This window comes from Neomonachus schauinslandi, chromosome 3, assembly GCF_002201575.2.
Source record: "Neomonachus schauinslandi chromosome 3, ASM220157v2, whole genome shotgun sequence".
Classification (NCBI taxonomy): Eukaryota; Metazoa; Chordata; class Mammalia; order Carnivora; family Phocidae; genus Neomonachus; species Neomonachus schauinslandi.
This window is the reverse complement of record NC_058405.1, coordinates 182128644-182141365: the sequence shown is the minus strand read 5'-3', so window position 1 is coordinate 182141365 and position 12722 is coordinate 182128644. Positions and strand designations below refer to the sequence as shown.

The window sequence follows — 12722 nt, the reverse complement described above, 5'->3', positions numbered from 1 at the left end:
AAGGAATTAGACATAATGAAACATCATGTGTGATTATCAAAGAGATGACTTAGACACAGTGTAGGCTTAAGTGTGCTGACATGGTGATGACATAATCATAGTACAGCATGATATGCATTCATGGGGAGGTGACACAGATATAATATAGTGTCACAGGTGGTCATCACGGAGATGATGTAGACATAGTGGAGCATGGTGTGTGGTTGTCAAGGAGATGAAAACACACAGTGTAGCATCATACATGACATCAAACAGACAATGGAGATGTTGTGTAGAATCATCTGTGGACTACAGGAAGACGGCACATACCCAGTGTAGCAACATAATGGATCATCAACCAATGACACAGATATATTATAGCACCATATAAGGCCATCATGGATATGACACATACTATATCATCACACATCGTCATCTGGGAGATGATGCAAAATAGTGTAGCACTCCACATGGTTATCAAGGAGATGACCTAAACATAGTATAGCATATACAGCATATATCCCTAAGAGGTTGTCAAAGACATGACTAATGGTACAGCATGATGTATTTATCGAAACATTCAGTAGTAATGACATACCATGACGTACACTTAAATTTGATACAGAGTGTGGCATCATATGTATTTGTCAAGGATATGATACAGACATCATGAAGCATCATTCACTGTCATCAGGGAGCTTACCCATATTACCGCGTCATCCATGGCTATCAGGACAGTGGGAAGTCGCAATGTAGCATCATATAGAGCAGGTTAAAAGATGATACATAGTGTAGCATGATATGTGGTTGTCAGAAAGATGGTCTATAGCATAGACTCACATATGATTACCAAAGACATGAGGCAGACATGTCATACCCTGGGATTTGCAAGGAGAGAGAAGCCTTTAGGCAGAAAATGCAAACATGCTCTATGTCAGACATGGTGTTATGCACCAAATCGTGTCCCCCACAAAACTCCTATATTGAATTCCTAACCCCGAGTACCTTAGAAGTTGACTTACTTGGAGTTTGAGCCTTTAAAGAAGAAATAGATTAACATGAGGTCATTAGAGTGGGCCTTAACCCAAAACAGCTGGTGCCCTTATAAGAAGAAGACATGAGGATACAGACACATGCAGAGGGAAGACCACATGAAGACACAGGGAGAAAACTGTCACCTGCCGGCCTCAGAAGAAACCAAGGCTGCCAACACATTGATCTCAAACTTATAGCCTCCAGAATTGTGAGAAAAGAAATTCCTGTTGTTTAAGCCACTCAGTCTGTCGTACTCTGCTATGGCAGCCCTGGCAAATGAATACAGTTATACAAGAGATGATGCAGTCACACGATAGCATTACATGAGCTTACCACAGACATACTGTAGCATCATACATGGTGGACCAGATGGCACAGATACTCACAGCATCATACATGATTGTCAGGGGACTACCCATAATAGAGCATCATACAGGATTATTAGAAAAATACGCAAACATAGCATATAGCTTCATCCGTTGTCAGAGACACGATGAGACATAGTATAACTTCATAGATGGTTGTCAAGGAGATGACCCAGAAATAGTGTAGCATCACTTTGGTTGTCAGGCGAATGATGCAAATGTAGCATGGTGACATACATTATCAGGGAGATGACACATAGTGTAGTGTCATATGTGGACATCAGAGTGATGACATAGACATAATCTGCGTCATATGTGGATATAATGGACTTGACACAGACATGTTGTAATGTCATAGGTGCTCATCAGGAATATGAGACATATAGATTTCAGCATAAAAATAAGAAAATAACACAGAAATAATGTATCATCATACTGTTTTCCAAATGGCACAGACACGGTACAGTGATTATCATGGACGTGATACAGAAATCATCTAGTCCATCCTATCGCATCTTACAGGGTTGTTTAAAGGGATGAGATAGTAGTAGTAGAGCATCACACACACTTTTGTCTTGGAGGTTTCACATAACAGCATAGTTTTCTAGGATATGATGCATATATTATGTAGCCTCATATGTGGTAATTGAGGAAACTCTCATAGTAGAGCATCACACATGATTTTCAAGAAGAGGATGTAGATGTCGTTGTGAAGAACATGATACAGACATAGTATAACACCATACATGTTTTTAAGGAGATAACACAGAAATAGCATAGCATCTTAATGATTGTCAGGGAGATGATGTGGTTATCAGAATATGATATAAGGTATAGCATCATGAACGGTTGCCAGAGAGAGGAGGCAATCAGAGCATAGCATCATCAATGGAGGTCAGTGAAGTGACACACTTTAACATCACATAACCTCATTAATTGTGGGCACAGAGAGCATAACATAGGAGCCTACCATGGAGATAACACACATGATAACCTCACACATAGCACTCAAGGAGATGACATTAAAGGATAGTGTGATAAGCAGACTTCAAAGATATAGTCTTATATCTTAACGTGGAATCATGCAGTTTTGTAAATGAAGGGATCCAGACATAGAAGACCTTGAAGACGTGTTTGTCAAGGTGATGAGGTAGAAATATTACAGCATCACACATAAATTTCTAGGAAATGGTGAAGGTATGGTAGAGTATCATACATGGTTATAAAGGATTAGATGAAAATATAGTGTAGCATCATACATGATTTTAAGGAGAATGACAAGGACTGTAAATTAAAACACAGCAGTCAGGTATATGATATAGACACAACATAGCATCATACATGGTCATTAAAGGGATAACATAGACTTAGCACAGCTCCATACATGATCATTAGGTGGATGACACAGGGGTGGTGTAGAATTATCTGCAGTCTTCAGGAAGAGGACATGCAGTGTAGTGTAGCATCATACTTTATTATCAAGGTGATGACTCATAGAACAGCACCACACATGGTTGGGTGATGGCATGAGATGACATACTTCGTATAACATTACATATGCGTGCCAAGGAGATGGTGTAGATGGAGCATCCCATGTGGTTGTCAAGGAGATGATGCAGACACAGAATCACATGTGGTGGTCATGGATATGATATAATGACGGGGGGGCCAGTGAATGAGGCAGAAGTTGTGTAGCCTCTTACATGCTTGTCAGGAATACATAGTTATCATGAGGATGACCTGTTGTTTACTATCATAAATTATCATCCAGGACATAGTGTATATGTAGTATACCAATACAGATGGTTGTCAATGAGATGATACAGACATCACATAGCATTATATGGGGTTTTCAGTGAAATATCACAGATACAGTGTAGCATCACAGATATTTGTCATCAAGATGAGTTCTAGTATCACGGCACACATGGTTATCAAGGAGATGATGCTGACATAGTACACATCATATGCAACAATCGAGGAGATGATATAGGTAGAGTGTAATATCATACATGGTTTTTAAGAAAATTCGAGTATGGTGTATTATCATGCATGGTCATCAGGATGATGATGATACATAATGCAGTATCTTGCTTGGTGACCCAGAGATGGAGTAGATATAGCATGTAACATGTGTCCTGGAGGGATGAGGTGGGCAAAACAGAATAGCACACATGGTCAACAGGGAAATGACATAGATGTCTTGTAGCATCATCTGTGGTCTTCAATGAACTGAGGCACGCGTAGTGTACTACCAGCCCACAGTTACCAGTAAGATGATGCAGACCCGGGGTAGAATCCTAAGTGGTAAGCAAGAACATGATGTACAGCATAGCATCACATATGTTCATCACAAAGATGTGTTACATGCAGCACATATGGTATAAAGGAGATAATGCAGATTTATTATAGCTCCATGGATGGTGGTCAGGTTGATGAGGTTGACGTGGTATAGCATAATGCATGATTAGGGCGATGACCCAGAATATACCATTATATGTAGTCACCCAGGGGATGTGAAGATGCGAAGGCCCAGTATAACATCAGATGTGGTTGTCAAGGAGATGACGCAGACATTATAACCTGTGGTTACCAAGGATGTGATACTGACAGAGTGTAATGACCAACATCACAGAGATGAGGCAGATGTAGTTTCTCTCACAGCTGGTCATCAGGTAGATGACCTACAGTGTAGAATTATACATGTTTATCAAACAACTTAAATATATGAACAGATGACCTACCATCGGCTGAAGCAGTTGCAATAAGTTTTCCAGTGTAATCAAAACAGCTGTCTAGTATTTCGTCATCGTGGCCTGTTAGCGTTGCCACACATTTTCCATTTGTGGCATCCCACAGCTACAACAGAAAAAGAAGGTGACTATGACTTCCTGTCTGAAGTGCAAAAATGGGAAGAAGTAGGCCTTATGACATACTTATGGCTAGCTGAATAACTGTGCCAAGATCATGTGTACAATTTTCACATGCTCCATTAAGTTTACATGGATTCACGACAAGAGACCACAGTCAACCGTCTCACAAGGCACACTTTCGACAAAGAGAAGACCAGAGACAGACATTTAGAATGGATAGTGCAAATCTGCCACTATATTAGGCAAGATCTCAAAGTGCACGCCTCACTGATTGGAGTGAAAATGTCCTCTTTTCATAAAAAGGTCATCGAATGATAAGGAGCTTGATCTGAAACTATAATGCTAGAGAATGAAAAGTGCATTAAGGTTGTAATACATCGGGTATGTAATCAGATATTAATTCCAGAGCCTAAGCTCTTAGCAACAGAAATTTAAAGGCAGGGAAATATTGTATTGAGCCTCCTTGAGATTCACTCTAATCAAAGTTTAACAAATGAACAGAGAGACATTAAAGAAAAATAACATGTCTTTTAAAATAAGATGTTGTGGGCGCCTGGGTGGCTCAGTTGGTTAAGCGACTGCCTTCGGCTCAGGTCATGATCCTGGAGTCCCGGGATCGAGTCCCACATCAGGCTCCCTGCTCAGCAGGGAGTCTGCTTCTCCCTCTGACCCTCCTTCCTCTCATGCTCTCTGTCTCTCATTGTCTCTCTCGCAAATAAATAAAATCTTAAAAAAAAAAAAAATAAAATAAAATAAAAATAAAATAATAAAATAAGATGTTGTAATACATTTGATTCAATTAACATGGTTTCACTCTATCATAATTCTTTTAAACCTGGGGGATCAGAAACTTAACATTTAAAAATACCAATTATTTATAAATTAACATCCTAATTTTACAGCCCCTTTGAGATGAGGTAATGTTGCAAAGACTGTCCGACACAGTAAAAAGTGCACACAGGAGAACTGTAAAGCAAAGATATTTCTTGAGCTCACCATGCAGGTTTTGTCCATAGAGCCAGTTAATATCAGAGAGCAATCCCAGTTGAATAGAGCACTGCTAATTTCAGCACAATGCCCGATTAAGGTATACACCTTCCTACAAAATGGAAAGGTTTCACACTGGTGAAAGACGCCTTGTTTCAGCATATGTGCACAAATAATGATGTCAAGCCCATTGGTGTGAGAGTCAAAATTTTGTTTTTTACAAAATAATATCTTTGATGACAAAGCAATGATAGTTGTAGTATAACTCAAAAACAGTCAACTAGACTACTAATTTCATTTCAGCAAAAATATACTTACATTTGAAGCACTCAAAAATAAAAACATTACTTAAGACTTCAGAAAGCCATGGGTAAAAAATAATACAGTTGGTCTGAAATTCTGGAAGTATTCCTATACCAGACCAGTGGACCCCTTGGTAGTTCAGAAACTACCCATCAAATGTCTGAAGGGCCCTTCCTTCTCCCTCATTTCTTGGTGTATCCATCTTGTAGTAACCCCTGGTACTTAGCCCCTCTATCAAGATGCAGGCAAGTCCAAGGTAGAGCTTTCCAACGCAAATAGTCTAATTTAGTTAACTTCTTAGCAACTAGAACCCAAAATAATTAGGAAGGAAATTGAAGTTGTTGGACTAAATTTAATTTGGAAAATTAGCCATAATTTTATTTACTCATGATATCCATGCCTGCCATAATGACAAGCCATTGAAATTGGATTACACAGTACATGGAACAAATAATAGCCATACACCCAGGCTATTGTTAACATTCTCCTTTTATGTTTCTGTGTGGCATTATTTGCTCAGAATTCCAAGATAACACACATTTTTTTCTGCATCAGAAATATCATTAAATAATGAATTAATTTATTTTCGGTGAATCCTATTCCTATAGAGTCCAAAGCACAGTTAATAGATAGGAGATTGAACTAGTGAACAGCAAAGACAGTCTTCTTAACCCTCTGATCCAAATTACAAAATCCTTAAAGACAGAAAATACCTTCCAGTATCAGCTTCCCACACTGCAACGGTATGATCAAAAGATCCCGTGATGATTCTGTTTCCTGAGGTGTTAAAGGACAAAGAGATGATTTCAGCTGAATGTCCCTAGAAAGAGAGTGGATATCATCATGCATTACCTGCATAAAAACAATCTCTACAAATGCACAATGTCACAGTTTAAAAGAAAATGCGAGAAAAGGAAAAACTCTATAGGGAAAAAAGAGATTAGTAGTTGGCTGGTGGTGGTAATAGGGAGAGACCGCAAGTGGGCACAGGTATCTTTTTGGGGAAATTTTGAATACTAGAGTTTGGTGAAGGTTGCACAATTTCATAAATTTACTAAAAGTTGAATTATACACTAAAGTCCATTTAACTTAGTAAAACTAAATAAAACTGGGTTTTGTTTGTTTGTTTTAATGGATAGGAAGAGGACATGATTTCGGAAATCAGAGGGCTTCTTTCACATTGTCTTGAAAATAATTTTTAAAAGGCTGTATGCAAAAAAAAGAAAAAAGAAAAAAAAAAAAGGCTGGCGCACCTGAGTGGTTCAGTCTGTTAAGGTTAAGTGTCTGACTCTTGGTTTTGGCTTAGGTTATAATCTCAGGGTTCTGAGATCCAGCCCCGCAGAGGGGTCCCCGCTCAGCAGGGAGCCTGCTTGTCTCTCTCTCTCTCTGCCCCTCCTCTTCTTGTCCTCTGTTTGTCTGTCTCTCTCTCTAAAATAAATAAATAAGTCTTTTATTTTAAAAAAAAAAAAAGGCTGTAGGCTTTATGGGTTAACAATAGGTGATAGGCAAGTTTGTGAGATAAAGTTAACTTAAAAAAAGGATATTCTTATGATAATTTTTTTAAAGATTTTATTTATTTGAGAGAGAGAGAGCACAAGAGCTGGGTGGGGAGGGGCAGAGAGAGAGGGAGAAGCAGGCTCCCCGCTGTGCAGGAAGACCAACACACAGGACTCCATCCCAGGACCCTGAGATCATAACCTGAGCCAAAAGCACCCCCTAACCAACCAAGCCACCCAGGCGCCCCTCTTACAATGATTTAACATTAAATAGGTTAAGAAATATCTGGCCTTTGGTCTGACTTTCACTTGGTCCCTGTCTAGGGCCGATGCATCAAACATTCTGAGACAATGGGAGGAAGCCCCTCTCTGCAGCAGACTCTGCTTGCAGTATATCCCTTGTTTCCCAAATTATTTTGGCAAATTAACATTACTTTTTTCAATAGTGAAAGTGTTCATTTGCACATCAAATTTCTGGTTGATTCTAAATGGCAAACATTAAATGTAGCTGAACATGAAAATTCCAAACACGCAAGACAAATGTGTCATCTGGCGACAGACAGGTGTAGGTGTGCCGAGGGAGAGACATCCTTTCCAAGAGCATTAGGCATCTGTCTAAAAGACGAGGTAGTGAAGAGGCAGTGACCCACAGAAATGATGAGAACAAAGATCAAAAGAGTATACTTATATTAATTAAAGTTGGCACTCTGAATTCAGAAAATCCCTTGGTGTTTGTTAAAAAGAGTGCTTTTTCTCTCTTTCTAGTCCTTTTTTTTTTTTTTTTTTTTTTACTTTCTTAGGAAAAGCTCTCCTAGGAAAGGGGTCCTAATTTGAAATCCATTTATAATTTGAAAGGATAAAAAAAAAAAAGAATTGGATTTCCCACCCAGCTGTTCCCACTGATTGGCCCAGAGAATCCCCCTATGTGTGTCCAGTTGTTTGGGCTGGGGTGGGAAGAAGCAGAGAGAGCAGGTGGGAGGAAGGTGCTGGGCGCGTGGTAGGGACAGACAGAGACCCCCGTGGAGATACACCACCAACTCTTGCTCTCTGGGCAGTGCCCTTTAGCCTTTTTCCTCCTGCCACTTACCCCTTGTCATTTCAGACTTTGTAATACAGGAGGCTTCTGAGACCGGCGGGTAGTGGAGGAGAGTGTTAACGGTTATCGTTTTAAGGAATCTTCTGGCAAGTTTCTCCAATTCTGCCTCTTCCAGAAAGTGCTAGCCTCCGCCTACTTGGCTTTAAGCCAGATGGATGGCACTAGAATTTAAGCTGTCCGTGGTATGGCTTACAGAAGGAAGCTAGTCAAAATAAAAAAAGCCCATGTGGCCTCCTCAGCTCCCCCATCAAAGTCTTTAGGAATAGCCAGCAAACCAACTGGGACAACTCTTTCCACTGCAGTCTGAAAACCAATAGCTCAAAAATATCTTCTGACGTAGAACTCATCTTGTAATAAGAATATGAATAAAAACAAACTCAAATAATAGGCTTATGCTAAGCAATGGCTAGGGAAAATGCAAAACCCTCGAAGCTGGTGACATTATGCACGTACTGTTAAAGTGAACACTTCCTCTCCATTCTGAATGTCCCACAGTTTGGCTGTTGTGTCCATGCTCCCAGTAGCCACCAATGTGCTTTGAGGATTGAATGATAAACACACCTGAATTGCAGGAAATAGAAGAAATTTTAGAAAGATAAGAGTTTTGAATTGTTAATTTTGTATAGAAAAGCTTCAAGATGCAACCACCTTAGGTGCAGCCTAATTCTCTGCAGTGAGATACCAGGGTGGCATTTGGGTGGCCTGCTTTCTGCAGGTTGAATCCTGAAGCAAGAGGCTGCTTTGATCTAGACCACAGAAGAGCAAGAATAAAAGCAAACCCACCTCCTTTGAGATTCATGCTCTCTGGCTCCCATCTTCCTTGTTGTTAACCTCACAGTCCTTTCCATCCTGCTCCATCACCTGCCCAGGACTTTGGCTATTGGCTCACGGTCTCAATTCCATGTCCTAGCTGGCCTTCGTGTGAGCTGTCAATCCAGTAGCCCAGACCCATGACCCTAGACAACCTTTCATAATCACCTCTGTGGCCACACCCTGGACCTCAACGTCACATTTTCTAGAAAATTCACTACCCATACATCCATCTCTTGGTACAATTTCCCAGTGCTTCCACTTTCATCCTTACCAAGCCACCCCCAGGATATCTTCCATCTCACTGAGACCCCTGCCTTTTCCTGGCACCCCATCCTCATTCAACTGACACCCTGGAAGCATCATTCCTGCCAGCATCCTCAATACCTTACTCCTTGTCTTTTCCCAGCACCGTCCATAAGACTCCTAATAACTGTATCAAGCTGGCATTTCACGCACTCATTGGCCCTCCCTCACCACTCAGCTTAAGAAAACCACCTAGCAGATTACAGGTGTCGCTCATTCGGGCCTTCTGTCCTCAGCTGTGTCCTCAGCACCATTCTCTCCCTACTTGAACGTGCCTCTGGCCCTGTACATTCTCCCTTTCCCCACTCTTGCCCCCAGTCTGTCCTCATCCCTCCCCCACAGATAACCTGGCCTCCTACTACTTCCCGGAGAAAACACCTATGGGGGGACCTTGTTCACCTGGCCCTCACTTCCTTTCCCTTCAGTGTCAGGTGCAGAGGGATCCCTTTGCTCTCTTGAGACACCCTCCTCCCTGCACTCCTAGAGGAGACGTGCCCACTAATTTTTCCCTCCGTCTAGACTGGATGCCTCCTAGTGGCCTATAAATAGGCTTGAGCTCTTCCTACATAAAAATAAATCCTCCCTTGACTCTATGTACTCTTTTTTAGCTACCTTTTTTTCCTTTCACAACCAAATTCCTTGGAAAAATAGTGTGCCATCATCACTGCTTGCCCATGTTTGCCCATCCCCCACTACTTCAACTGCTGGAACCACTCTGGTTAAATGATCCAAAGGCTCTCTCGGTCACTCCATTTAACCTCCCTGACGCCTGCAGTGTTGACTCCTTTGTTCTCCATATTTTCTTCCTTTTTTTTTTTTTTTAAAGATTTTTTTATTTTTTTGACAGAGAGAGAGAGAGAGAGAGAGCGGATTTGAGTAGGGGGGAGAGGCAGAGGGAGAAACAGGTTTCCCATGGAGCAGGGAGCCCGACGTGGGGCTCGATCCCAGGACCCTGGAATCATGACCTGAGCTGAAGGCAGACGCCTAACGGCTGAGCTACCCAGGCACCCTATTCTCTTCCTTCTTGACAGCTTTGACAGTGCTCTGCTTTTTTTTCTTTTACCTCCTATCTCTTGTTTGTATCTTTTGGAGAATTCTTCTCTTCTCCAGCTGCTCAAGATGCCATCACACTTCTCCCCATACTGACCCTTTTCCTTTCAGAAATTGCAATTCTCAGTGGTTCCCACGGCCACCCCGATGCCCGTGACTCAGGCACCCACGTCTCCTTCCCCGACCTTGTGCTTGGTTCAGCCCCAAAGGGCCTCTGTGTGGACATCACACAGGCAGCTTGGATCAATCTAAGACATGCAAGTCATATGACCACAAACCGGCTCATCTTTTTATATAAAGAACTGGTGAATGGCCCTGCCATTGTCTGAAGTCAGGGAATCACCCCGGGGCCCCTTTTCTCCTTCACACCTCACAGCTGCCTGGTAACCCCATCCTACTCCTCCACTCCAGCCTCTCTCGCATTCTCTTCACCTGCCTCACGACAGTCCTCTGTCGACTTTGCTTGGACTGCAACAAGATGGCCAGCTGGCCCCTACTTCTGATCTTACATCACGCTGCCACAAGAAGGATCTCCCCAAAGAGTAAAAATGACCATGCTACCTCCCACCTAAAAAGTCTCAATAGCACGGTGTTATCCACAGGATAAAGTCCAAATTCCTTAGCACAGCATATGAATCAATACTGTGGCCTTGCCAGCCTTCCCCACTTCGATCATGCTCACCACGTGATACGGCTTTGAATGGGGTGCAGGGGCACAAGACATGGTGCCTTTAACCCAGGCAGCAGGGCAGCACCAAGGATCCTTAGCCAGCACCTCTGACCATGGGCAGCAGGCAGCCCCCCGCCGCAAGTGTGTTGCACAGCCCTTTTGACCTATTCTGTGCATGTCATCATGGGGGAATGTTGGCAAGTGCTGCTTTGGCCACATGGAGTCATCTGAGTCTGAAAGCACCCACCCCGGTTGCACACCTCCTCTGGGCATTGACCAGTGCAGCTCTCACTGCTGGGAGAATGTGCTATCTACCTGCACAGTCTTTCCTTAACACCCCCCTCCTTTGGAGGGTGACCACACTAAACCCCCCACCAACTCCTAGCACCCTACAACCCATCTCTGAACTTATTTACTGATGCCTCTACTCCCTCCACTGAACTACAAAATTCCTGCAGGACAAGAACCATGTGTGATTCTATCTGGTATGCCAAGCATACAGTCCAGTGCTCGACACATAGTCAGTATTTAGTAAATATTTATTGGATTGATGTTGTTGACATCAAAGTCTTCCTCGGAACTACATATAAAGAAAACTTTTACAAAATTCCAAGGGAGTGTGAGAATGAGGATTATGTCTTTCTTACAACTTTGGACAAGTTACCTCCTCTCTCTATACCCTGGCATCTTCAACTGTAAAATGGGGAAATATCTAGCTCCCAGGGTTGTGATGAGGTGCAACTAAGCTAATATATGTAAAGGGCTTATATATTAGCACAAAGCTGTCTTTTGTGCATATTGAATGCCATTTAATGGGTCAGTTGTAATTTTGCAATGCAGTATCCCCCAGTGGCTAGCAAAATATTAAACATAGCATGAGCCCTTATTGGATAAATACACCATGAATCCAAAAGATAAATATAAATAAATTTTACTCCTAAAATAAGCAGGCTGGTTATTTTTAAAAGCTATCATTTGTCCCATAGGGAGACAATTATCTCACTAATTGTTATAAGATGTAACACAGAATTGGCCAAGGGCAAGGTCTTCCCAATAGCAAAAGCTATTTAGAGTATCAAACTATTTATGCAAATTTGAGTTCTAATGATATCCAGAAAACAACCAGCCTAAATATTTCACATGATATAAAAAAGTTACTTTAAAAGCTATTCTAAGAATCTTATTCTTAGAATAAAGGATTCGTCAGTCCTTTAAAAGCAAGTCACTGAAAAAGAAAAGGTGAGGTTGGATATTGTACTCAAATGTTTATCCTATTACATATCTTCTTAGTCAATGTAGGATATGGGTCTTTGACAATAACTGCAAGATATAAAAGCTCAAATAGTTTATATATTACATTAATACCTCCATGTAAAATAGATACAAACTAAAAATACTGGATATAATTGTAAAATTAATCATAAAGGTAGAACCACTATTTGTATAATGGACTACTAAAAAGAAATAACAATGATGTATTGATGTAGGTCCATCAACTGTAACAAATGTACAGGTTTGGTGGGGGATATTGATAATGGGACATGTATGGGGCAGGGCAGGGAGTATTTGGGAAATCACTATACCTTCCACTCAGTTTTGCTGTGAATCTAAAACTGCTCTAAAAAATAAAATCTATTAAAAAGAGAGATAAAGAGAAAAGGAAGGAAGGAAGGAAGGAAGGAAGGAAGGAAGGAAGGGAAAAAGAAAAGGAAAGGAAAGGAAAGGAAAGGAAAGGAAAGGAAAGGAAAGGAA

General features: G+C 41.3%; 1 protein-coding gene across 1 annotated transcript in view; it reads right to left on the bottom strand.

The window, feature by feature from the left end:
- The window catches only part of DAW1 (dynein assembly factor with WD repeats 1), a 32766-nt gene that overhangs the window by 8116 nt on the left and 11928 nt on the right, over window positions 1-12722 (bottom strand). The window contains exons 6-9 of the mRNA XM_021682995.1: window positions 8588-8695; window positions 6256-6362; window positions 5249-5351; window positions 4124-4238 (exon numbers count right to left, since the gene is read on the bottom strand). Of these exons, the coding sequence (XP_021538670.1) occupies window positions 4124-4238; window positions 5249-5351; window positions 6256-6362; window positions 8588-8695 (433 nt within the window). The remainder of the gene's footprint in view (window positions 1-4123; window positions 4239-5248; window positions 5352-6255; window positions 6363-8587; window positions 8696-12722) is intronic.